At 44.0% G+C, this 27,605-nt stretch overlaps 2 protein-coding genes across 4 annotated transcripts in view; one reads left to right on the forward strand and one right to left on the reverse strand.

Annotated features, from left to right (window-relative positions):
* LOC116634979 (UDP-glucuronosyltransferase 1-6-like) overlaps window positions 1–27,605 on the reverse strand; it is a 33,420-nt gene that overhangs the window by 2,076 nt on the left and 3,739 nt on the right. The window contains exons 1-4 of one of the 3 annotated variants that reach the window (XM_032408700.1): window positions 21,053–21,941; window positions 1,857–1,988; window positions 1,017–1,104; window positions 509–728 (exon numbers count right to left, since the gene is read on the reverse strand). In XM_032408700.1, the coding sequence (XP_032264591.1) occupies window positions 509–728; window positions 1,017–1,104; window positions 1,857–1,988; window positions 21,053–21,916 (1,304 nt within the window). In that variant the 5' untranslated portion in view covers window positions 21,917–21,941. Of the gene's footprint in view, window positions 1–508; window positions 729–1,016; window positions 1,105–1,856; window positions 1,989–10,129; window positions 10,994–21,052; window positions 21,942–27,605 lie in introns of those variants that run through there. The other 2 variants (XM_032408615.1, XM_032408783.1) reach the window with 2 other exon arrangements.
* On the forward strand, window positions 15,204–15,974 carry DNAJB3 (DnaJ heat shock protein family (Hsp40) member B3). The gene has a single exon (XM_032408911.1). It carries the CDS (start codon window positions 15,243–15,245, stop codon window positions 15,972–15,974), a length of 732 nt encoding a protein of 243 aa, XP_032264802.1. The 5' UTR covers window positions 15,204–15,242.

The raw sequence follows: 27,605 nt of genomic DNA on the forward strand, positions 1-27,605 counted from the left end.
CATTTGATCTGATGGCTTTTGCCTCTTGAATTGTTTTCAGAGCCACATTTGAACAGACTGATCTTTGCTTTTATTATAAGCCTTTGTCTGTGCTATCACATGACCCGATCCCACTTATAAATCCCCATGAACAAAATTTCTCATTTGCTTCAGTGCTAGAGAGAGCTGTACTTCTAAGCTCCTGGCTTATTTTTATCTTATGGACACTATGCTTCTTGTAATGGAATATTTCTCTCTTTGCAGGAACTTACAGATCAGATGTCTACTTGGTGACTATATTTTTTAATTAATTGAAGTTTTAATCCTACTGAGGGAAATAATATTTAAAATCATTTTGATGGTAAGTTCCATAGGAATTAAAGCATCCTTTTATAAAATGAATAATAATAATCCCCAAATCATCTTACTTATAAATTGGGTTTTTATTCATTTCTTTGCACATTTGAGTATTTGTTGTGAATGAGATGGCCAAAATACAGGCAGTATTCCTCTGTACCTTCTCTCTTACCTTTTGTCATTGATGACAGTTTTTATGGCATTTGCTAAATCTTCAGAAGTCATTTCCAGGACGTTCAAGGTCACTCCAGCCCCCCGGGTCTCCATGCGCTTCGCATTGTCCATCTGATCACCAAACAAGGGCAGCATCACCATTGGAACGCCGTTGCAAATTCCCTCATATACGCCATGGGAGCCAGAATGTGTGATAAAGGCCCGAGTCTTCGGGTGACCTGAGAAGCAAAGCAGAGAGGGACGCCAGCAGTCAAGTCACCGAGTTTCACAGTCTGACACCGTCTAGGTTCTGAAAGCGCTCTGAGGACTCAGTGCCATCCACATGTGGCTCCTGCAGAAGTCTGCAGAGGAAAATGTGGGTTGAGATGCCCCACCAGATAAAAAGCAATGTGGAACACTTTGGCCATAATACTTTCCAGCTAAACAATCCTTTAGAACAGCCTGGCACGAGCCACTTCCTTAATTTCACTTGGGTTTGACCAACACACCAAATCCTGCCCACATACCAAGCAGATCATTCTGGGGCAACCACTTGACAAGTATTGTATTCTTCGCGAGATTTGGTGGGGGAGTGCTGGTATACCGCCACAGGACCTTGCAGAGACAAGAACAGAGTTTAAGGAACACAATGATTCAAAAACATCTGCCATAGTAGCTACAATGTGGAGTCCTCTGAATGAACATAACCTTGGCAAGGGTGGGAGGTGTCGGGACTGGGAAGGCTTTGGGGACTGGTAACATTCTGTGTACTTGTGCAAATTCATCAAGTTGTACAGTTACGACTTTTGCACTTTTCTGCACTTCAAAGGGAAGTTTACTTAATAAAGTGAGTGGATGTAGAATTATAGAAGCAGAAATATAAGAAATGAATCCAGTGTCCTGACCAGCAGGCTTTTTGTGGAAATACTCCTACATAATATGAAGAAACACCATCCCGTACATTATCCTGTTTACTTTATCTTTAAAATAAATTCTCCTTGGGACCCCTGGCTGGCTTAATCAGTGGAGCATGCAACTCTTGATCTCGGGGTTGTGAGTTCGAGCCCCAGGTTGGATATAGAGATTACTTAAAAAAATAAAATCTTTACAAATAAATTAGTTAATAAAATAAAATAAATTTTCCTTAGTACACTTTTGAGTTTCTTAGAGAAAACAAGACCTCCAAGTCATGTACACCATGGCTTAACAGAGCAGTTGAGAGTGACATGGCAAAAAGAACTTTGGATTAATAATTGAGAAGTTGCAGGGAAACCCAAACCAAAAGTCCAACTAATAGGATTAACATCGATACTAGAAGTCTGGGGTTCCAACTCTTGGGAAGATAGAATTGTATGGAATCTTCTTACTGTCTGAGGTATTTTGCCCAAAGCATCAGCAATTTCCATAGCTTTCTTCTCGGGAATCTCTGAGACCATGGAGCCCAAAGAGAAGACCACAATCCCATGTTCTCCGGAAGCATTAACATAGGCTTCAAATTCCTAGAACCGTAAGAGAAATTTCCAGTTAATTTTTTTCTCACCTTCGGGAACTGCATACATTCAGCTATGAATCAGATGTCTTCATCTTAAGAATGTGATTAAAGGGGTGTGTGTGTGTGTGTGTGTGTGTGTGTGTGTGTTAGAGATACAAAATATTAGTGCACGTTACAGCCTTCCCCCCCCCCCCACTCCCCTTACTCCCTTCCAAAGGAGGAAGGCTTCTTGCATATTAGGTTGTCTCCTGGGTTCTTCTCTTCTTCTTTGAGATGCGGAATCCAGGTAGTATGCTAATTTCCCAAAAGAAAAGCAATCAGAGATAAGACCAGATCCACTTCCCAGGGGCTTCAAGCAGCTGGGAGGGTCTTGGGAGAAAACAGGCTTTCAGGAAGGGAACTAAAGGAGAGAGCAGAAGGCAGTACGAAGGAGGAGGGAAAGGTGAATGAGCATTACAGAGAAGGGAGAGAGCCATTTAGCAGATCAGTGAAGGGAGACCTTGGGAGAGAGGAAAGCTGTCCAAGGAGGATTTCAGAAAGCTTTCTGCAGACTCTAAAACTCCTGCACCGCCCCTTCATGAAAATCTACAGTAAAGATGTGTATTATTTTCCAAGGCTTCTGGAATATTCCTTTTATCTTGAAAGAATGAATGGAGCCAAAGCAGAAAGCTGCAAATAGTGTTGAAGATGAGGCTCATGGTTAAGAAAAAACCTCAAATAGCCAAGACAGCCTGTAACAATTCTTGCTTCCCCATAGCCTACAGTAGAGTCTTCCATATGGCAGCCAATACACTGGGGTGATTAGGGATCATATTCATGTCAACTCAGTGCTGAAACTTAACCAGTCAACCAGGCAATTTCCCACCTTTCCTGGAGAATAGCTTTCTGAAGAGTCTAAGTCAATTTTCCTGCCTTAGCAAGAACATACAGAAAGATATCTGAATCTTTGTTTGCTGGCTTCATAATGTACTGTAAAAAGCAAAATATTTCTCTCTAGGTATGAGAGATACAAAATGGGACAGAAAACCTTGCCAAGGGTGCACCAGGATCTGAGCCCCTTCTGCAAAGTTCAGAGAGGGTCAAGGGCATGTGAGCAAACCCTGAGTACCAGCCACCAATGGGAAGGATAAACAAGCAGTGAGTCTCAACCCACCCAGCACATGACCTCCGCAGAGTGTTCCTGTCCCACTCCAGAAGCTGATCCCTTCTAGCAATATATCCATCACCATCATCCAAGGAAGAGACTGCAACTATAAGGCTGCTCCAACTCCTCCAACCAAGACCACCATTGGGCATTACAGTCTTGGCTACGTAAGGACAAAACTCAAGACAAAGCAATGGGACTTGTTTCTGAAGAAACTTCTGAGCCAGATGACCCAAGGAATAAGAAATGAACTGTGAGTGGTTTTCTAGTCAATAATGAAACTTACAACTACTAGAAAATGGACAATCCATGGTTCCCTTGGATGAAGCAGGGGGATGGGATCTTCAGAAGTGTCTGCATGTATAAGGGTGAGAGACAGTGATGGCTGGGACCCCACTAGTAAGTACAGATCACAGATTATGACCTATCAAGCCTCCACCCCTAAAGTAACAAGGAATAGACCAATTTAGAGACGAATGTCAGACAAAAGCTCTGAGAGGAAGCAAGAAAAAGATGATCCAATCAGAAGAACAGCAACATTAGGGGGAAGGAAGCCCCCAGACTCAACCCTCAGCAATAATCTCAGCCTAGCCTGATCTGGCCCCAACCTTCAAAGCCAACTCCAGTGTACTGTGGTCTTCAGAAAACATACACACGCACTTGGGCATACACACATGCACACAGCTGCATGCACACGCATGTGGGGGCACGCACACACACAGACTGGCAATTCCATGTAGAGGAAATAGAGTATGTATGAGTGTGGCAATTTTCCCCCAACTGTAAGCTTTTCATGATCTAATGAACTCCCCTAGAGTCTTCCAAATTATTTTAAGTTTCCCAAGAATGCCAAGGACATTAATGAGACTGTATGATGTGCTGGGGTTTGCCCAGAACTGAGGGATTTCCTGAGATATGGGTCTTTCAGTTCTGTTCAAACCAGAACACTGGCCACCCTGGGTGTGACATGGAAAGCATTTCCCACAGGGCTCAGCACATGTGATTTTAAGAGACTTCTTTCAGGTTTGGTTCAGAGCATGACCAATAAAGCCCGAACACTGCCCAGCCCTCCTCAGGGATAAAGCCCCAGCCTGGTCCACCCCCACCAGCTCTCTTCGAGGCCTCTGGCTCCTAGCAGGTGTGTCCCAGCCTTCTCCATTGGGCGCATTTGAAAGGTCAGGGAGGCCAGCATCATCCTCCCCACCACCACGCTGCATTTCTGGTCTATGACAAAAACATCCTAAAGACAGTTTTCCTGAAGTCCTTCCTCCTCTGGATTACACCACATCCTTCTTTCCTCGGAAAGAAAGCTCATCTCCAAGTACCTTTTGAGCTCTTTTTTTCTGAGTGAAGGTAAACAGATCACCTCACTTCCTAGGACCTTCCCTTCTTCATGAAACCCACTCTTACTTTAACCGTATCTACAAAGGGCCACGTCTGATTTTCCCCTCCTCGTACACTCTCCCACACCCACTCGGCACCCAGCAGGGTGTGATTATCATAAAATGGAACCCACAGGTCCATAAACACCCAAAGGTACATAGCAAGACTAAAATTTAAATGTCACAGAGGTTCATCGACAGATCACAGAAGGGCAAACTGCAGAGATTGTGTTATCGCGGCCAACACCTCTTCTGGGCCAGCTCTTCTGGAATTCAACAATGGTGAGGTCCACACTCTACTTGGCAAAACTTCCCCAAACCTGGCCCTGACTTCACAGACTCTAGAGCGGCCAAAGAGTGAAGCAACGGGTTAACGAAAATAACCCTCCATTGCCCCACCTCTTACCCCTTCCAAAAAGGATGAGGCCCCCTCTGACACGAAAGCACTTGCCCACCCTGTCGATGACTTTAACACCGGTCCTAACTTTTGCTGAGAGTTTAGTATTTTGAGTTCCAGGCTTTTATTAGATTTTCTCTTCCCAAATGTCATCTGTTTCTCAAAATGCTTGGTAAGCACTTAGCATGTCGGAAAACTGTTGCTTTATCACTACGGATTCAGAGCCACGGACAGACTGCCAGCTTCCCTGCTCACCAGTGTTTCTTCTCCTCGCCATTGTCAAGTCTCTGTTCTCACTGACCTTCCGTTTGGCTGTTTCCCTCAGACCCAACATGTATGGATGGATATCATCTCTGAATCCCCACACGTCCCCAAAGATGGTCTCTCACCCTGAGCGGGGAAGGACATCTTAGAATCCTTGAGCTTTGTTCTTAATACTGTCCTACTATCTTTTATCTGCCAGGCATCCCAGACATGCCCAACACCAGGTGTGCCTTCCATATGGACTCTATCAGCTAAAGGTTGTATCTCTATTCTTGAAGTTCAGGACTTTGACCAAGAGCACTGGGACCAGGACGATTTCCACTAGAGTAATGGAAGCATAGAAAAGCATTCTTTAATTAACCAAGGGGGAAAAAGAAAATAAACAGCAACTTGCCAGGAAAAGGGAAAATGACCAAGTAAAATTAAAATAAACTGGTAAAATTAGAATCAAATCTAGCGATTGTTAAATTAAGTGCAAATAGGCAAAAGTTTCCCAACCAGGTTAAAAATATCAGCTCCATGTTTATTTTTTTTTTTAAGATTTTTTTTATTTATTTATTTGAGAGAGAGAGAATGAAAGAGAGAGCATGAGAGGGGTGAGGGTCAGAGGGAGAAGCAGACTCCCTGCCGAGCAGGGAGCCCGATGCGGGACTCGATCCCAGGACTCCAGGATCATGACCTGAGCCGAAGGCAGTCGCTTAACCAACTGAGCCACCCAGGCGCCCTCAGCTCCGTGTTTAAAAAAAAAAAAATCTTGAAGACAAAGGGGTACCAAAGAGGCACTAGGGAAAGGTAAACAAGATAATACAGGAATGGTAATATTAATACCAAAAAAAGTGGAATTTCAAATTAAAAATATTAAGTAAGACAAAGAGGGTTGCCATCCAGTACAACTTACAAAGACATCCTCACACCAAGGCTTGCTTGCACCAAACAAAGCCGCAGCCAACGCATAATCATTAGAGCTCAGCACTTAGACAAATTTCAGGCAAAGAAAAAGTATCGATAAATGATGACAAAACTATGATATTGAGAAAGATGGTAGATAAAGCCCTGTAGACCCTCCTAGTAAACATCCTAAAGTAAAGAAGGAAATCACTTAAATACATAAAGACTATTTGCTAAAAAAAATGGCAAACATGATATAAAATGATGAAATGAAAATCAATCTTCATTATAATCAGGAGCAAGACAAGAATCCTTGCGATTGCCGAAATTATTCAATTGTTTTCAAACATTCTAGTGAATTCACTAAGACCAATACCTGGCATGGAATTCAGAACAGAAGAAACCATATTTTATTTACTGATGAAAGTCTGCATGCTAGTTTTTTTTTAATGATGAAATCAATATTTTTATTAGGCTCAATTTTGATTTGGGGCTGAATAGTGAGTAGATAACCAGCTACAAACAGAAATGGAAAAACTATCACATTCACAGGAGTGACCAAAAAAAAAAAAAAAAAAGTGTAAAATACTTAAGAAAAACTGAACAAGAAAGGAACAGAACAAATATGAAGAAAACTACAAAGAGCTTGATCCTTGGTAAGGTGATATTTGAAGTAACAACAAGAAGAGCAAGGCCCTGGAATATAAACTTCAGTGTTCTTCCTAGGGAACAAGATTACATGGTTAACAGAATAACCTGTGGCATGTAAATACCATGAAACATGGCGCAATTAAAAAAATAGATATAATATTTAGAACCAAAACGATATCCATGACATATTGATACATGAGCCATGGGGATATATTATTGCCTGTTTTGTAAAACAAGCAACAAAAACTTCAATACAAGTACATATGTTTGTCTTTGTGTATGCTGTAAGAGAATGGTCCAGTTTCATTCTTCTGCATGTGGCTGTCCAATTTTCCCAACACCATTTATTGAAGAGACAGTCTTTTTTCCATTGAATATTCTTTCCTGCTTTGTCAAAGATTAGTTGACCATAGAGTTGAAGGTCCATTTCTGGGCTCTCTATTCTGTTCCTTTGATCTATGTGTCTGTTTTTGTGCTAACACCATGCTGTCTTGATGATCAAAGCTTTGTAATATGGCCAACAGACACATGAAAAAATGCTCCACATAACTTGTCATCAGGGAAATACAAATCAAACCCACAATGAGATACCACCTCACAACAGTTAGAATGGCTAAAATTAATAAGACAGGGAACAACAAATGTTGGCAAGGATGTGGAGAAAGGGGAACCCTCCTACACCGTTGGTGGGAATGCAAGCTGGTGCAGCCACTCTGGAAAACAGTATGGAGGGTCCTCAAAAAGTTGAAAATAGAGCTACCATACGACCCAGCAATTGCACTCCTGGGTATTTACCCCAAAGATACAGATGTAGTGAAAAGAAGGGGCACATGCACCTCAATGTTCATAGCAGCAATGTCCACAATAGCCAAACTGTGGAAGGAGCTGAGATATCTTTCAACAGATGAATGGATAAAGAAGATGTGGTTCATATATACATAAATACAATACATATTACTCAGCCATCAGAAAGGATGAATACCCACCATTTGCATCGACATGGATGGAACTGGAGGGGATTATGCTAAGTGAAATAAGTCAAGCAGAGAAAGACTTATCATATGGTTTCACTAATATGTGGAACATAAGGAATAGAACAGAGGACCCCAGGAGAAGGGAGGGAAAACTGAATGGGAAGAAATCAGAGAGGGAGACAAACCATGATAGACTCTTGACTCCAGGAAACAAACTGAGGGTTGTGGAACGGAAGGGAGTGGGGGGTTGGGGTAACTGGGTGATGGGCATTAAGGAGGGCACATGATCTGACGAGAGCACTAGGTGGTATACATAACTAATGAACACGACATCAGAAACTAATGATGTACTATATGTTGGCTAATTGAATTTAAATTTTAAAAAATCACCTAAGGAAAAAGAAAAGAAAAAAAACAAGCACATATGTTTTATGTAATTGTAGGAGTATAAAGAACTGGGGGAGATTACTGCCTATCTGGTGACTAGTCCTCAGTTCATACCCTTTCGTGGTTCTCATTCATTCCTTTAACAAACTTTTAGCAAGTGCTAATTATATGCCCAAGATGCTGATATTTATGAGACACCAATCACGTGCAAACCCATTGCCAGGTATTAAGGGTATGGTAACGGGCAGCAGTGATCCCTGCCCCCCACATATATGGAAGAGACGATCAATAAACAATTATCTAAATGAGATGATCACAGTACTTGATGTGCTATGAAGGAAAGAGCACAGGATCCTATCTTAGAGAGAAGGACTCCCTGAAGAAGTGCCATTACAGCTGACCTAAAAAATAAGACAGCCACCTCACAAATTCAGGCACAGCATCCCAGAAGGACAGAACATCATGTTAAAGGGTCCTGAACAGGGAAAGATTTTGGAATGTCCCAGGAATAGAAAGAAAGCCAGTGTAATGGAGAATACCCATGCAGATTTATAAGCAAGCCCTTCTATTTCAAATGGAATTTCGTTTATGCATGCACATCTCCAAAGTTTTACATTTCAAAGTAAAGGTGAAACACAGTTGTTTTCACTTGGATCCTATATAATGATGCCAAAAATATTCCTCTTTAATTCCACTCTAACTTAGACATGCTGACTAGCTCTCTTTTCTTTGATCTATTATGTGACCCCTGGTTCGGTAATATTTCACCTTTTCCTATATATGAAAGAATTACTGGTTTTCTATAACGTGAGGTTCTCTCATTTTGCTTTCCAAAAAATCAACACCATCTCTTTCTTTCTTAACCAGACCACCCCATCAGACATACCCTTCTCCAACAGGCCATGGGGTGTCAGAATCTGATTGGTGAGAGATCTGAGGAGGTCACCAGATCTCTCTTCACATTATGGGGGAGGAATCAGAGCCCCACAGAGGAGATCTTGTCACGCGGCAATGGGGTGGAGGCAAACACACAGCACCGGATTTCTCATGTGGTGTTTTTTTTCTGCCATCCGTAGTTTCTCCGTGCCATGACAATGACATGATCATTTAAGATGTGACATGACATGACAATGACATGATCATTTAAGATCCGTGCCATGACAATGACATGATCATTTAAGATGTGAATCACGTTGGAGTCACTCTGGGAATAAGATTCAGTGCTCTCCGAGGGTGATGACAGTCCCTTAGTAGGAGCCAGACTCAGCACCTGCAAAGTGCCTGGGCTACCAGTTAATCCTCAACCAATACTTGAAAAATAAATGAATGCCCACTGAAATGTCACCTCCTTGGAAAATTCTTCTCAACCCCTCATCTGACAGAGGTTCTCCTGTTATTCTCTATCACCTCCGTTGAGATTGGAAGAGGATGTGAATGCTTTTTTGCATACCTCAAATTCTGTATGGGAAACAATTAACTCATAAGCATTGCAGAGAATGAAACTCAGGACCTTTCTGCCCAATGCCAGAAACTGATTGTCTGATATTTACTTATTAGAAGAGAAGGGACTGCAGGAGCGAGCTTCCTATCAGAATATCTAGCAACTGGATCTTTAACCAGAAACATAAAAGCAACTTTTGCCATCAGGACCCATAGATGTCAAAGAATTATTTCAGCGTCTTGACCCTTGTGTGTCTGACCCAGTCAAGGGCAAGGTGCATGCAAATTTGTCTTCTCCGCAAGGATCCTACACTCATTGCTCTGTGCTTATACAATTAACCTTCGTCGCAGCTAACCGATTACTGTTCAATGGAGCACACAGAAGAAAATGCCCAAAGTATACTTTCCTAAAGTGTCCCATACAAAGAAATAACCCAGAAGAGGATGGCTAAGACATATAAATTACAATCCAGACCTGGGAGATTTGTAAGGTAGAAACTAACGAAAGAGGGCATTTGAGACTATTTCAGCATGCTCGTTCAGCATATATCGGGGGCAAGTTCATCCATCCAAAGTACTTGCAAGGATATGGACTTGTAAAGTTCCCCCTCAAATACACACCTTGGACAGTGGGTTTTTGCTGGCACAGTTGATCCCACCAACAAAAACCATGTTGGGCATGATGGGCCTGGAGTAATCCTTGACAAAGTCACTTCTGAGAAGCCAGAGAGATGCAGAGCCCATCAGGTCCTGGACAGTCACATCTTTCTGAAGGACTTCTGAGGCAAGTGGTCCGTACGGGGAATAAACCACATTGCACAGAAAGCTCTCTGACAAGAAAATGAGCATGTTCTTCACCCGCGGTAGGAAGGTCATGTGATCTGAGTTAAGGGACAGAGCCCTGGGCACATAGGATGGTGGGCTGGGACACTGGGTACCTTGAAAATCTAGGCCACACGGCAGCGCATTCAAGAAGAACACGGCAGGCAGAGCCAGGTACAGGGCCACGATGGGGCCACAAGGGAGGAAAGGGTCTGTCAACACAGCATCGAAGTTGCTTTCCGCGAGCGAGGCCATTAGCTCCTTGTTGTGCAGTAAGTGGGAGCAGGCAGACAAAAGCAGGGCAGAGTCCTCCTTGACTTTCTTATACGTTTTGACCACACGCTGCAGCAAAGGCTCTTTCTCAAAAACACCGTGCCCAAGTCTGGTAAAAGCCGCTTCCACGTCCTCCCTTCGGAATGGCACAGGGTACCTCTTCAAGGTGTATAATGCTCCTTCTTTGATGTGCACGGAGGCCTCGTGAGCTAGGACCACTATGTCATGTCCCCTCTGGTGTAGCTGCCGGACGACCCCAAGCATGCTCAGCCAGTGGCTGCCGTCCACCGGGACCAACAACAGCTTCCCACCCTGGGACACAGTGGGGTTCAGTGCGCACAGCAGCAGGCCCAGGACAAGCGGACGTGGACCCCGGGCCCCTGCCGCCATGGTTCCCCTGCCTTTGCCACCAAGACTCTCTCCTGCCAAAATCTGCTCTCTCCTACTTTCCTGTCGCAAGAACCAATCTATACTCAAAGTTAATGGTTGATTGTATCACATGATTATAGCTGGTCAGTCAGCTGAAAATAGCAGGAAGTTTACCTTTAGAGCTAACGAGGGCAGAGCTTTACTAGGTTTCTGGGTTTTTTCCCCCAAGTATTTTTATTTTTTATTTCTTTACTCTTAAGTTTTTATTTTATTTCCAGTTAGGTTCACATACAGTGTAATATTGGTTTCAGATGTACAATTCAACACTTCCATCCATCACCCGGTGCTCATCCCGACAAGCATACTAGCTTTCTTGATAGGCAACAACAGTTGGCTGGAATTCTTTACCAACCATTCAAATCACATTCTTGAGGGGCCAGAGAAGGGAGAGCAGCTTCAGCACCCTTGAATGCATTAAATGAGTATTTCCGTGGACCAAGACGGGAGAAAAAGGTTATGTGGTGACAAATTAGACTTCCTTTTTAGGAATGAAATAGAAAGCAGAATATGCCTTTTAGAAAGAGAAGAGCATGACATTGCAAGCCTACTTTTGGCCCATAACAGTCTTGCAGGATGTCCTTCCCCACGGTCACTCAGGGTCTTGCCCAACCCATCATCATTTTGATGTATTCGTCCAACAAAATACTTATTTAGTCCTACACAGCACCAGGCCTAGGGAGTGCCCACAGAGACGACCACAGATGAGTCTCCCTCTTCCCCAGAACTCAGGCTCCATCAGAAGAGACAGACTGACAACGAAAGCAGATAGACATGTCAGAGGCTGTGAAGCATGTCAAGAAGGAGACGAATGCTGCTGGCTAGTGAATGGCGGGAAGGGAAGCCCACTCAAGCGTACATGTGCAGAAGGCCTTTCTCAGGACAGACGTGCCTTCACTCAGACAGGCAGCAGCGAGAGCACTCTGAGAAATTCTGATGACCCGGTTGAAGCAAAGGGGAAAGGTGACAAAACCAGTAAGAACATATATGTATGGAGTATGTACTACATATCAAGTACGGTGCTAAGCACTTTACAACACATCTTATGTAATCCCCTAAAAGTATCCCTTAAAGGCAGATACTATTATTCCCATTTTATGAAAGAAGATACTGAGGCTCAGAGAGATAAATACGACCAGCCAGAGTCCTGCATTTACTAAGTGACAGAGCTGAAACGCAGCCCTGAGTGTCAGAGCGTGGAGACCCTGCTCTTAACCACAACTCCCCATGGCCTCTAGCACTATCCAGATCTTAGGGCCAGGGTCGAAATTTACAGCCAACTAGGAGCCAGAAGTAAAGCTGTGATCCCCGCAGTCACTACCCAATCGAAATAAATGGGGAGAAGGCAGATGTGCTCACACAGTAATACCCAGCACTAGCTGGTGCCCCAAAAGCTCAAGGGTAGGGTCAGGGAGCAAGTATGGTAGTCGCAAACAGAAATGCCCTTCCCGAAGAAAAGGCAAATCTGAGTGCAGAGAGAACCGGTCATCTCGCCCTGTCCTTTGGGGATCTGTTGCTGTATGTTACAATCCCAGGATGGGAGCACAGATCTCAATATTTTGACCGTGGACATCACTAGCCACCCATATTCGGGGACCTGATAGGAAGGTCATGGAGAAACTGCTAACTCTTAAAGTTGTGATGTTCTGTGGGGCATATTCACAGGGACCCCTTCATTCTGGTACTTAGAACAGGTACTCAGAGTCCCTTTTTCCTGTACCACTATCCTTCCTCCAGAGATCTCCAGGCTCCCATATGCTTATATATGGGTGCACGCATACACATATGCTCAAACACACATGCACTCTGAAGCTCCCCACCCACACAGAGCCTCACCCCACCCCAAGCACTTTTCCTTCTCCTGGGCTAAGGTTCTGGGTGGCTAGAAAAGGGGCAGCAATGCTTCAACCCATTGCTGTGCCCCTATCTGCAATTCTGAAATTCATAGTCCAGTTTAAACATTAGGGGCAATAATTCTTCTGAACTCTCTATGTGAAAAGAGTTCATCTGTAAATTACCCGTAGCAAAAGAGCTGTAAACCCACAGTCACCATTGTAATGATTTTATGACTTTTCTGCATCACACAGAGCCTCGGGACTTTTTGAGGCCTCTGTGTACCTGGATGGTTTGGGGACATGACTCTGCCCTTACAAGTGGGGTTTCAGCTTTGGAATCACTCACTTGGGTGCCAGTCCCTGGTTTTGCAGACAGTAAGCACTCAGTAAATGTTTTTGTATAGATGTGACACTTCCCTCCTTCACTCTAGGCCCATATCCAAGCAAGCAAGTGCTGAATCCACTGTCTCTGAGACCCAGCTGCCATAGTCCTGTTTGGGGGCCCCCAACCCCTATCTACCCTTTCTGAGTCCCAGCATCAGCTGCTCCCTGCACTGCCCCACCCCACCACCATCCCTGAAACCTTGGTCAACAGCTTCCTAGGACCCAGAATAAAATTTAGACTCTTCAGCCTTGCCCTCAAAATTCCCTGGAATGGACCTTCAGCCCACCTGTCCAAGCTCATTCCTCCTCTCCAGCCCTTTCACCCGACCCCGACCCCTCTGCCCCTTTCCCTCCACTCATTCTGGATCACTTGACCTTCCCCAAACAGGCTTTTCCCACATGGCTTTGTTCACACTAGACTCTATTCCCAATCCACTTCCTACTGCTGTTTATTGCATGATTAAAGTGCCAGCTCCAGGATCGTACTCGGCCCCTCAAGGTGACATGAGGTTTGTCCTGGTGACATAGAGTGCCTCATTGGATCTACTACCCTTTATGATGAAATATTAGAGTTCACTGGTTAATCATTTTCCTCTTAAAACTAAGTGACCTTTATTGGTACTGCCTTGCCATTTATCAAAGCAAAAAATATAGTGTCAGAAAATAAGGAGAAAGTAGACAGAGGTCAGATGTCCAAAAATGCCAAAAAGAAAGTCATGGTCACGGTACAGCAGTTTTAGTGGAAATAATTACTGCACCAACGTCGACCAACAGCACTACGAGCATGGCAAGTTTTAATCGTTTTGATAAACTAGACCAGGAGTTCTCACACTATGGGCCAGAACACCCTGGGGATACCCAAGAATTTTTTAGGGGAGTTTTGCAAAGTCAAACTATTTCCATAATGATATTTGGCTTTTTCCCTCACATTCTCTCTTAAGGGTACAGTGGAGCTTCTCCGTGGCCACATCACCTGTGATATAGCAATAGATTGACTGCGGAAGCAGAGAGAAGAATCCCCTTCTCTTCTTTTAAACCAGAGAAACGTGAAAAATGTAGTAGGATGCCACTCTTCACTAATTTTTTTGCTTTGAAGAAGTTATTTGGGGTCACCCTGGTGGCTCAGTCAGTTAAGCACAGGACTCTTGATTTCGGTTGGGGTCATGATCTCCAGGTCCTGAGATTAAGCCCCATACAGACTCTGCGATGAGAGCGGAGTCAGCTTGCGGATTCCTTCCCTCTCCCTCTCCCTCTGCCCCTCCCCCACCCTCGCGCATGCGCGCTCTCGCGCTCTCTAAAATCTTTTTTTAAAAGAAGTGATTTTCCCATAAAAATATGATTTATGTTAGCACGTAAGGTTTCATTACTATTAAATTGACTAACGAGTTTTTTCCATTGCTTTAATTTCTAATGGAGTAAGTGTCGATAGATATAACCTACATTAAAAAAAGCAAAAGGGTCCTGGAGCCAAAAAACCGGAGAACTGCTGTTCTGGACAAATGATGCGGCTGTCCTTGAGCACAAGGTCAGACGAAACGCACCCCCATCACTCTACCCCGACAGGCGGAGCAGGAGCCTGACAGAAAGCCTACTTCAGCAAAACCCTCCTCCCCCACCGCCATAGCCCCAGGCCACCTTACTCCCACGAACTTGCTCTTCTTCCTGCGCCGGCACCGTGGAGGGGGGGCGATTTGGAGATCACAGCTCGCTTTGGGGGCAGGTGGGGCGGGGCCAGAGGGTGGGCGGGGCCTCGATGGGCGGGGCGTCGGCGTCCGTGCGAAACACGCCACAGAGGCCCTCGCGGAAGAGCGGCAACCCCCCCCCCCGCAGTGCATCCTGGGGTGCGGTCTCGACCAATGAGATGCGGGCTACGTCACAAGGGCGCACCTTCTGGGCGGCCTGGCCTCGCAGGGCGCTCGGGCCTGTGCCCCGGGGGCAGCCAGCGACCCCCGCCGTCGTGCCAGTGGCCCGCGGGCCGTGCTGGGCCTTCCGCCATGGTGGACTACTACGAGGTGCTGGGCGTGCCCCGCCAGGCGTCGTCCGAGGCCATCAAGAAAGCATACCGCAAGCTGGCGCTCAGGTGGCACCCCGACAAAAACCCTGAGAACAAGGAGGAGGCGGAGAGGCGGTTCAAGCAAGTGGCCCAGGCCTACGAGGTCTTGTCAGATGCCAACAAGAGGGACGTGTACGACCGCTATGGCGAGGCGGGAGTGGAGGGCGGCGGCGGCGGCGGCGGGGGCGGCGGGCCCTGCCGCCACCCCTTCGACTACGTCTTCACCTTCCGCGACCCGGCTGAGGTCTTCAGGGAGTTCTTCGGCGGCCGCGACCCATTTTCGTTCGACTTCTTCGGAGACCCGCTAGAGAACATCGTGGGCGGTCGGAGGCGCTCCCGGGGAAGCCGAAGCAGAGGACCCACTCCCTTCTTCTCGGCCTTCAGTGGATTTCCAGCATTTGGGGGTGGTTTTTCTTCTTTCGATACAGGATTTAGTTCCTTTGGTTCCCTGGGGAGCGGAGGCCTTTCCTCCTTCTCCGTGTCTTGTGGTAGTGGTGGGTCCGGCAACTTCAAATCCATGTCGACTTCCACCGAAATCGTCAATGGCAAAAAAATCACCACCAAGAGAATCATTGAGAATGGCCAAGAAAGAGTGGAGGTGGAGGAAGATGGAGAGTTAAAGTCCCTGGTGATAAATGGCAGAGAGCAGTTGCTGCGCATTGACACCAAGTAATCCCAGTCCACGGTTAATTTAGAGCGCGTTGGGGAGGAATTGGATTTTTTTTTTTTTTTTTTGAAGATTACAAGGGAACTCTACTTTCGGAACAGCTGTTCTCAAGAATTTATGAACAGTCATGCCAGTGCTATTTGTTGTCATTGTTGGGACTGCACGAATGGGACCTCTGTTTGTCTTTAAAACTGTTGTAAATATCTGTGTGCACTTTGCTTTTTATTAAACATAATCCCGAGGCAGACGGTGATTATTTCTTAGTACCAGGACAAAGTGTTACAGCACCTTGAACCTTGCCTTTCCATTTTGTTTGAAATGTCAGCCAGGTAGTTTTCTCTGAAGTTAACGTTGCCAAGATAAATCGTTCTACTTCAAGTTTTTTCAACACACAATAGTAAAAGATGTGACTACACTAATACTTCTGGCTTAAGGATGGTTTTTAGTCCCACATAAATGCTGGCGACGAGTGAGAGTTTTCCGTTTAAATATAATAAGCCTAGGCTTTTTAAAAAGGCGTAAACCTGGCAAAGTGGGTGTATTCGTTTCCTATGGCTACTGTAACAAATTACCACAAATTTGGTGGCTTAAAACAATGCAGATTTATTCTGTTAAAGATCTGGAGGTCAGAAGTCTGAAATGCGTTTCAGGGGACTGAAAGTGTAAGCAGGAACATGTTCCCTCCAAAGGCTTGAGCAAAATACTTAAGTGAATTACTCACAGTTACATGATTAGTTAAGAGCATCCTGTGGACTTTATTCAGGTAAAAAAAAAAAAAAAAGGAATAAAAAAAGGTAGTGATAACTCAAAACCTTAATACAAATCTGATTGCTAGCCTGTAGCCAACTTGGTTCTACAACTATGATTGATGAAAATGTGGAAAGTGTTTCTTAAGACTACACAAAACTATCCCATTGCCGCGTGCAGGATGTATCTTGTTTCAAATTAGGTTGACAAAAGCCAAGAATATTGGAAAGCTTGGAGTACAGATTGGGTGAGGCAGCGTACATCTGAGAGTACATTTCTGTTGTGCACAGTTTATACCCCCAGTGAAAACCATTTTGGGCATGGTTGCCTTGGGATGGTCCATCACAAATTGTGCCATCCCCTTTGGTCATGTCTAAGGAAAAGTTTGCATAAGGCATGGGAGCAAAAAGGAAACTGAACTAGACGGACTAAAAATGCAGCGTATTCTTTACAGGAAGGTCGTGTGACTTGAGCGCACTGTTTAACTAGGAATATATGAAATTGAATTTGATGCCTGTGAAGTCCAATCCCCATGGAATGGCATGCGAACAATTATGCAGCAGGGACATAGGATTCAAGCACTACTGTCCCACGAGGGCACACGGTCTGTTAAAACTACATCAGATGGTCACTGAGGTACCTAGGCAGTGCTTCTCACCCACTAACTGTACAAGAAGTATCAGAATAAAACAGTACTGGGGCTTTTAAAAAATCAGTGCATTTGCTTGCTAGGCTAGGGAACTCAGACCAGTGAAGATATTCATAGTTGTTGGTGGGGAGGGGAGGAGGAGTAGGGAGAGAAGGGATGTCAAGAGTTTTGAAGTGATAGAAAAGACGGTGCACAATTTCATGGTGGTTATGCTAATTAAGGGTTAAAAATCACCACTCTGTATGGGACAGAATAAGTGCATTTGTGTCTATCCAATTGGTTAACATAAGTCTCCATTGGTCAGGAAAGTCTTCAAGTTGGGCCCAGTAAGACTGGCGTACGGGGGTCACTCAGAAGTCATGGATCTTAACAGCTCTAGTGGAAGCAACCCACAAGTCAATGGATGAATATATAAGCAAATGTGGTCAATCCATACAATGGAATATTATTCAGCCTTTAAAAGTAGGAAACTCTGGCATGTGCTGCAACATGAACGAGTCTTGAGGACATTAGGCTAAGTGAAATAAGTCAGTCAAAAAAAGACAAAAACTCTGATTCCATTTATATAAGGTACCTAGAGTGGTCAAGTTAGTGAAGACAGTAGATTGCAGGTTGCCAGGGGTTTTAACAGCATTTGTTGAAACAAACAGCATTCAGTTAGAGATCTGGATTAGTGCTGCTGAGTGGAAAGTTTCTCTTTTACAGAAATATAAAGCATTTTATCTAAAGAATTTTCAAAACTGAAAACTGCTTTTAAAAAATGTCTTGGCTCCAAAATCACAGTCCTGTATATCAGTATTCCTCATTTATGGAATAGCTTGAGTAGGCTTTCAGAGTAGAGAAAACAGCACTTTCTCTGGTGCAAAGATGACCATCTGGAGGACCCTGCAGTGGACTCTCTCTGAGGACTCACTAGCCCCTTCCCATGGAGCACACAGTTAAATAAGGAAGTAGTGTAAGACATCATTTTAAGAATTGGGCATATTGAGGTTTTTTAAATAAAATTTTTAAATACGCATTTTTTAGGGGTATCTATGGAACATTTACAAATGTTGATCATATCTTATCCAATACAGTAGCCACTAGCTACATGTGACTACTGAGCACTTGAAATGTGGCCAGTCCAAATTGAGATATGCTGTAAGTGTAAAATACATATCAGATTTTGAAGACTTAGTATGAAAGCAAAAGAATGTAAAATATCTCATTAATAATTTTATATTGAGCATATGTTGAAAGTATGTTTAGATATATTTGATTAAATAAGATATAATTAATTTTAGCCCTCTTTTTGCCTTTTTTGTAACATGTCTACTAATTTTTTTAATTATATATATGGCCTGCATTATACTTCCATTGGGCAATTCTGTACTAGACCACAAAGAAAACCTATCAAATTATTTAATGTAGGGATTTCATAAGAAACATTCTCTGATTAAAATCTAAAATAATTAGAAAAAGATAAGAGAGAGATAGCTAAAATAAATTTTAACTATGTGGGAATAAACAGGTTTGAAGATAGCCAGGGACTTAAAGAAAGCCAAACCAGAAAATTAAATGACCAAAAACAAAAGAAAGAAAAAAATATGATTAATGCCAAAACCTAGGAGACATAGAAAATGTTCTATGAACTTCAATGTTTTCATTATTAAGAAAACTCTTACAGAAAGGAACTTAATGCTTACCTAAGGAAAATTAGAAAAATAACTATAAAATAAACCAAAAGACACAAGAATGACAATCATTAATAAAAAGCAAGCTGGGATTAATGACATAGAAAACAAAAATAGTAAAAAGAATAAGCAATTCCCAAAATTATTTCTTTGAGAAAACCAGTAAAATAATTTCACCCATCATAAAAAAATTTTTTTAAGTAGACTCCATGCCCAGCGTGGAGCCCAACGTGAGGCTTCAATTCACGACCCTGATATCAAGACCTTAGCTGAGATCAAGAGTCGGATGCTTAACTGACTGAGCCACCCAGGTACCCCGAACCCATCATAAATCTTAAAAGAAGAAAGAAAAGGAGCAAAAATATGAAAGATTTAGGCTTTGATCTTTCATACTTGGAGAAAATTTCCATAAACTACTTAAAAGAAGTCACATTTAAGGGTAAACCAAACCAAATAAATAAGAGTGACAAGATCTCAAAGTAAAAAAAAATGTAGTGGAACAAAAGTGATAATGGTATGCCTATCAAATATAATACTTGAGAATTTCAGTATAAACGATCTCTCGTGTACCCAATAAATTTGGCACAAACATATCTAAACGTCTTCAGATGACATACCTTTTCCTTCTGGGCACTTTTTAAATAATGATAATAGAAAATACTTATTGTGTACTCATTGTGACAATAGTGAGGCCCGAATAGTTAGGTCACTTGCTCACCTGCCCATTCAGCTAGAAAAATGGGAGTGAGAATTTGAACCAGTGCAGTTAACTCCAGAGAATATATTCACATAGGAAAACTAAAAGATGCAGCCACTCTGGAAAACAGTATGGAGTTTCCTCAAAAAGTTAAAAATAGAACTACCTTACAATCCAGCAATTGCACTACTAGATATTTACCTAAAGAATACAAAAGCACTAATTTGAAGGGAATCCATGCACCCTGATGTTTATAGCAGCGTAATCTACAATAGCCAAATTATGGAAAGAGCCCCAATGTCCATCAATAGAATGGATGATAAAATAAAATAGGTGAATGGATAAAGACGTGGTATAGGGGCGCCTGGGTGGCGCAGTAGGTTAAGCGTCCAACTCTTGATTTCTCCTCCTAACATCCCCTTCCCTTTTTAGACTCTGTTCTCTTCATCACTGCCCGCCCCCTTCACTGGGTTTATAGGCTCATAGTTTGATCTTCCAAGTCCCTCCCACCATCCTTTGATGACTTCAGCATCCTAAGTATAAGACCTATCCAACCTGCAATCCAACTCTGATTGTCCCCATGTCATATCCCTGACATCAACTCCTGGTCAGAAAACTTGTCAGCACAGCTCCATCTCTGAAAAGTTGAACTCACTTACTTCTTTCTTGGACCACACAGACCCCTTCGTATCTCTTCCACATTGTCTCACTTCCACTTAATTTATTCAAGCTCTCTGACACTTCTGCTTCCTTTTGGTGTTTAGGTCTCCTGTGATCAGATCACACTCTAGTCCCTTCCGAGACAGGGCCACCAAAAACTATCATGTCAACAAACGCAATTTGCTGGTTCCTTTGTCCTTCTCCTCAACAAGCAAACACCCCACAAGCAAAAACCCCTGATGGATCAGCTCACAACTCAACATCCCTGCTCCTACACAGTCGGAGAAAATTGCACAACCACGAAAGAACAGTCTTGGTTGACTCACACCAGTGCTTGTCAATTGCCTTTACGAAAGAACAGTCTTGGTTGACTCACACCAGTGCTTGTCAATCCTATCACAGACCGGCACCCCTGCCTCTCATTTCTTTTGGTGACCATTGCAAATCTTTACTACCCTAGTGGAGGTACTTTAACATTTATCTCACCGAACTGTTAGGAGAATGAGAGGTAGAAATCTTAGAAAGACTGGCAGATAAGTAAGCACCTGGAAGTAAATTAAAAACAAAAACCAAACAAACAAAAACAACAACAACCAAAAAAAAAAAAAAAAACGTGTTCCACCTGGAACATTGATTGGACATAAGCACCAATACAGACCTGAGACAATGGCTTCCTGTGGCCACAGTTTATACCCCCAATGAAGACCATGTTGGGCATGATTGGCCTGGGGTAGTCCAGGACGAAGTCTCCTCGGAACAGCCACATGGATGCAAAGCTGAAAACGTCCACCACTGACACCTCTCTCTGAAGAAGCTCAGACGCAAGGCTTGCATAAGGAGTGAAAGAGATGTGGCAAATGTACTTCAGGGCCAGAGGGTAGAGCATGTTCTTGACCCTTTGCAGGAATGTCATGTGGTCTGAATTCATTGTTAATAACCTGGGAATATATGAGGGAGGGTTTGGGCACCGTGTGCCCTGAAAATCTAAGTCACATGGAATGGAACGCAAGAAAAACACAGCAGGTAGTGAGAGGTACTTAGCTAGTACTGCTCCACAGGGGTAAACGGGGTCAGTTAAAACCATATCGAAGGAGCTGGCATTCAGGTCCCTGACCAGCTCCTTGTTACGCAGCAGCTCCTCACAAGACCTTTGAAAAACCAAAGCAACACTCTTCAAACTTTCCATAGATTTCAAAAACATCTTTAGAAAATGCATTCTTTCAAAAACCAGATAAGTCTGGCCCAGCAGGAGATGATTAAATTCATCCTGGGTGTACGGAATGGCATAGGTTGTCAGGGTGAAAAAATCCTCTTCTTTGATATGCATGTTCAACTCTGGCGAAACGACCACCATTTGGTGGCCTCTGGCGTGGAGCTCCTGCATGGCCTCCTTCATGCTGAGCCAGTGGCTGCCATCCATGGGCACCACCAGCACCTTCCCCCCTTCAGCCCCCGGTCCAACGCACAGGAAGAGCAATAGCCCCACGAGTGCTGGCAGGGGAACCAGGAATCTTGCGGCCATGTCCACAGAAGCCCAAAGCAGCTGACTTTTCAGACCAGGCTATGCCTCCTACGCCTTTATTTCCTTTGTCTTTATCTTATCATTGAGCCACTTAGAATGGCAGGTAACTGGCAGGCAGCATGCCCTCCTCGTGTTAATCATTACAGACTAGATCTATCCCTCGCTTTCACCACCGGCCTTACCCTTCTGCTTCCACGCAGGGAGAGATCAATCTCCCTTATCACGGAAAAGCTCATCTGCCTTGGCTGCTCTCTCCAGGGAACACTCTAATTCACTCTGTTGCTTTTTATCCAGTTCCCAAAACAGGGCTGTGGATGCCCATTTCATTTGATGTCCTCCTATTTCTGAGCTCTGAGGAGTCACCAACGCCCCAGTCTCCAAGCATAACCTCTCTGTTGGATGTGACCTTACCTGAAATCTCTAAAACTCTTTCCTCCCATTTATGGGGAACATGGAGCACACCCAGAAGAACATATAACATTGCTAAGACAGCTTTCTCTAAACAGGAAGGGAGGCACTAGCCCTTTGATTTTGTTCCTTTTCCACACCAGGACATCTTTTGCAATGGTCAGGGAAGGATCTACTTGAAGCGGCCATCAAATATGGAAATATCTCAAAGGATCCTGCACTGGAGACATGAGGACAACACAAGGGTTTGTTGAGGGTTCTATATTTACTTCGCAGAATAAGAGTTGCTGTTATCTAAAGCGTAAATGGGCAAAACAACCCTTATCGATGACATAGTGGGACCAGAGAGCACCCTCCCCCAGAGCCTGCTTTCCTCAGAACAAGAGGTAGTGGTCACCCAGCCTCGGGTCAAGCTCTGACTCCACTCCTCTTCTCCAGTCTTCTACTACTCTGTTTAGGGACAGGGGTCTTTCACTAATAACTTCCTTACCCCACCCTCCTTCCCATGAAAACCACCCTTTCATACAATGCCTCAGAGCTCCCCTCTACTTCCTAGATGGGATGTTGCCCAATTCATGAATCCTTAATAAAGCCAATTAGATCTGCAAATTTACTCAGTTGGATTTTTGTTCTTTAGCAACTCTAAGATAGAAATCTAGACAGAATAAATAAGGAGACGGGATGGGAAGATTTAACATTGTAATGCTCCTGACACTCTTTCCCAAGGCCCATTTCTTCAGTTTCCTGGCTGGTTCACCAATTGTTGGCTCGCGAACTGGCCACCATACACGGAGGGCAAGGAGAGACTAAAGAAAGAGGCAGGCCACTCCAGATGGTGGGTGGCAGGGGTAATAAGGAAGGGAACTCACTCACAAGGCTTGTCTTGAGTGGCCACAAGACCAGTAGATCTCTGCCCCTGCCTGCCAAATCTTAAAAGTTTACATAGAGGCCTTAACTGGGTTCAGTCATCTATACGATCCAGATAATATACCATCAACAACACCTGACTCTCTCAAGGCTACATCCTTGGAAACAGCTCCCACTGGAGAATGGTGGGCAGAACATACATCCCAAGGACAGCGAAGGAGCTGAGAAGCCTCCAATTGCCTGTCCAGCCCCCAGGTAAACCAGCATGAGCATCCTCCCAATTACTCCCTCCAACACTCAACAACAACAACAAAAACAAATTTTTTTAAAAAGATTTTATTTATTTATTAGAGAGCGAGCGAGAGAGAAACAGCATGAGAAGGGAGAGGGTCAGAGGGAGAAGCAGGCTCCCCACTGAGCCAGGAGCCCGATGCGGGACTCGATCCCAGGACTCCGGGATCATGACCCGAGCCGAAGGCAGTCGCTTAACCATCTGAGCCACCCAGGCGCCCCAAAAACAAATTTTTTAACTAAACAAAAGATTTGAATAGATTATTGTCCAAAGAAGATATAAGAACAGTCAACAAGCTCAACATCAATAGTCATTAGGGAAATGCAAATAAAAATGAGATATCACCTCTTGCCCACTAGGATAGCTATAATAAAAAATTTTAAATGCAAAATAACAAGTGTTGGCAAAGATGTGGAGAAACTGGAATATCCATACCTTACTTGTAGGAATATAAAATGGTGTAGCCACTGTGGAAAACAGTTTGTCAGTTCCTCCATAAATTACACATAGAAATACTATCTGACCCAGCAATTCTGCTCCTGGGGATATACTCAAAAGAACTGAAAACAACTGTTAAACAAAAACTTGTCCACAAATGCTCATAGCAGCACTATTCACAATGGCAAAGAGTGTAAACCCATCAACTGATGACATAAATGTCCAGCAGCAGAGGCACCTGTCTGGCTCCGTCAGAAGAGCATGCGACTCTTGATTTTGAGATGGTGAGTTCAAGCTCCACATTGGATGCAGAGATTACTTAAATAAATAAAACTTAAAAAAAAAAAAAGAAATGTCCATCAACTGATAAATGTACAAACAGTGGTCCATCCACACAATGGAATATTATTCAGCCATAAAAATAAATGAAGTACCAGGGCACCTTGGTGGCTCAGTCCGTTAAGCGTCCGACTCTTGGTTTCGGCTCAGGTCATGGTCTCAGAGTCCTGGGATGGAGCCCCGTGTCAGGCTCCACACTCAGGGGGGAGTATGTTCCAGGATTCTCTCTTTCCCTCTCTCTCTCTCTCTGTGCCCCTCCTCCCCCAAATAAATATATAAATCTTATTAAAAAAAAAAAAGGAATTAAGTACCAACACATGGTACAACATGGATGAACCTTGAAACATTACGTTAAGTAAAGAAGCCAGATACAAAAGCCCACCTATTGTACAATTTCATTTCTGTGAAGTATCTAGAATAGGCAAATCTATAGACAGAAAGCAGACTGATGGTTGCTAGGGGTTGGGGAGGGCAGAATGCAGAGTGACTACTTAAAAGGTATGTGCATGTCCTTTTGGGGTGACGAGACTCTTCTAGAACTAGGTAGTGGTGACGGTGTACATGCCAGGTGTACTAAACACCACTGAATTGCACACTTTAAAATGGTGAATTTTATTTTATGTGTATTTTGCTGCAATAAAACAAATGGAGCAGGCACTTTTAAAAAAAATCTGGCAGCTCCTCAAAGATAAAACATAGAGTTATCACACAACCCAGCCATTCCACTCCTCGGTACATACCCAAGAGAATTGAAAACATATGTCCACACAAAATTTGCACGTGAATGTTCACAGCAGCATTATTTATAATGGCCAGGAAATAGAAATAACCCAAAAGTCCATCGACTGATGGGTAGATACATGGAGTGTGGTATATCCATAGAAGGAAATATTATTCAGTAATAAAAAATAATGCTACAACATGAATGAACCCTGAAAACATTATGCCACGTTAAAAAAGCCAGTCACATATTCTGTGATTCCCATTTATTTGAGATGATCAGAATAGGCAAATCCGTAGAGACAGAAGAATAAATCAGTGATTGCCAGGGGCTGAAGTGTGACTGCTAATGGGGTGGGAGTTTCTTTTAGGGGTGATTGCAAACATTCCAAAACCAATTGTGGTGATGGTTGCTAAAGATATGCTAGAAACCACTGAACTGTAAACTTTCCATGAATGAACTGTATGATCCATGACTTATAGCTCAGGAAAGTTATTTGTTTGTTTTTTTAAACCCACTTAATCTCATTCTCTTAGAATTATGTCAGTTATTGGGGCACCTGGATGCCTCAGTCATTAAGCGTCTGCCTTCAGCTCAGGTCATGATCCCAGGGTCCTGGGATTGAGCCCCACATCGGGCTCCCTGCTCAACGGGAAGCCTGCTTCTCCCTCTCCCACTCCCCCTGCTTGTGTTCCTTCTCTCCCTTTGTCTCTCTCTGTCAAATAAATAATAAAATCTTTAAAAAAAAAAAATTATGTCAATTATTAATCAAGCAAGGTTCTCGAGTTTTTCAGATACTCATGTTGAATACTTCTTTTAAAAAATGCTGACTCCCAGGGGCACCTGGGTGACTCAGTCGTAAGGCGTCTGCCTTCGGCTCAGGTCACGATCCCAGGGTCCTGGGATCGAGCCCCACATCGGGCTCCCTGCTCCGCGGGAAGCCTCCTTCTCCCTCTACCAGTTCTCCTCCTTGTGTTCCCTCTCTTGCTGTGTCTCTCTCTGTCAAATAAATAAATAAAATCTTAAAAAAAAAATTGCTGACTCCTGCTAACATTTAGCTACTCTGGATAATTACTTATTAACAGAAACAATACTGTCAAAATATTCTGCATGTCCAATCAGTCATAAAGATAAACACATTTCAAAATCCTTTTTGAAAGAAAAACAAACCACGAAAGACATTGTAGACATTGGCCTAAGTCATGTACTTTAAAAAGTACCTATTAAGAATGACTTGGCATTTTGGGGTTTTGTTCCCCTGACTTGCCTGGGATTCAATCCTCAGCTCAACCAACAAATGTAGAGGCTGCAGCCCTAGTGACTATTACTTGTAGAGACCCCTGAAAGGAGACCAGATGGCTCAGGGAGTGGGCAAAGGATCCCTGGGGCCCCTCACCACCCAGCTGGGGCCCTGCTGGTAAAAGTCACTGATAGTCACATGGCATTGATTTAGATCAGCATTTCTCAACTTCGGCACTATTGGGGGACAGATAATTCTTTGTTGGGTGTGGGTGGGTGGGTATTTCTTGTGCTTTACAAAGGATTTTTAACAGCATCCCTGGCCTCTAAAATTAGACAGTGTCATCCCCTAATCATGACACCAAACATGTCTCTAGACATTATCCCCCAGGGTTGCAAAATTGCCCCTATTTGAGAACCACTATCTAGATGACTCCAGAACACGAGACAACCTGGGAACAGAACTAGTCCTGAGGAATTGGGATCTAGTTTTCTGAGAAAATGCTCCCCAAAGAATGGTGCGAGAAAGTCATGTTGTTCATATCAGCTCGCAGAGAGAACGTTTCAGCCTGCAATGAGTGAAGGTCCAGAAAAGAGAGGGGCAGGGGCCATGGCTTCCCCTGATAGTCCACCGAGCCCCTCCACACACTGCCCTCATGATCCTCAAACAGTCTGTGAGGAGTGAGGCACATGCTGTCAGCCCCATTGTGAGATGAGAAGACTCACGTCCAAGGCCACGTGGCCAGAACGAAGCTCCTCAGATCCGCTGACTCATCCTTCTCCCTCCTTCCTTCTCTTCATGGGGCTGCTACCCTCTAGGTCTTGTATAGCTGGGAAAAGAGTTCTGGGCAAACATGTGGCCTCCGAGTGGGAGAGTGACAAGGGGGTAGGTTCTACCCTGCCTCAGCCCTTTACTGCAGCCGGTAGCCTCAGGCAGCTCACTCGGCTTGCCTGGAAATTTTGGTTTGCTCACATATGGGAAAACTGGACCATCTCCTGTCTGAGGGGCCTCCATCCTGTTACTCCAGCCTAAAGCAGCCTGTCCTGCATGTGTTGTATTTACAGTTTCAAAGTTTTCCCATAAACTCTATCTTCCCTGCCCCCAGCCCTGACCTCAAGAGTGTTCCCGTTTCACAGATGGAGAAATGAACACCAGAGATAAGCCACCTGCCTTGGCCACACAGCTGGACTTGAAGCCAAGTCTTATAGTCCTTACTCTACTAATGGAATGGGGACAAAGGAGGGATCCCTGGAGCCAGCAGGGGAGGGACACCTGGTCCTTTCCCACCCTGGCTCAAGCTAGGGCTGGGCTCTGGTGCATTCCCTCCCACAGCAGGCTAGGCAGAGAGGATGTGCTAGTCCAGGAGCCTGAGCTCCCTGGGTCT

The sequence above is a fragment of the Phoca vitulina genome, unplaced genomic scaffold, assembly GCF_004348235.1.
Source record: "Phoca vitulina isolate PV1807 unplaced genomic scaffold, GSC_HSeal_1.0 scaffold1, whole genome shotgun sequence".
NCBI classification, from domain to species: domain Eukaryota; kingdom Metazoa; phylum Chordata; class Mammalia; order Carnivora; family Phocidae; genus Phoca; species Phoca vitulina.

Excerpts from the sequence above, each read along its gene's own strand:
- DNAJB3 (XM_032408911.1), top strand. The coding sequence starts at position 15,243 with ATGGTGGACTACTACGAGGTGCTGGGCGTGCCCCGCCAGGCGTCGTCC.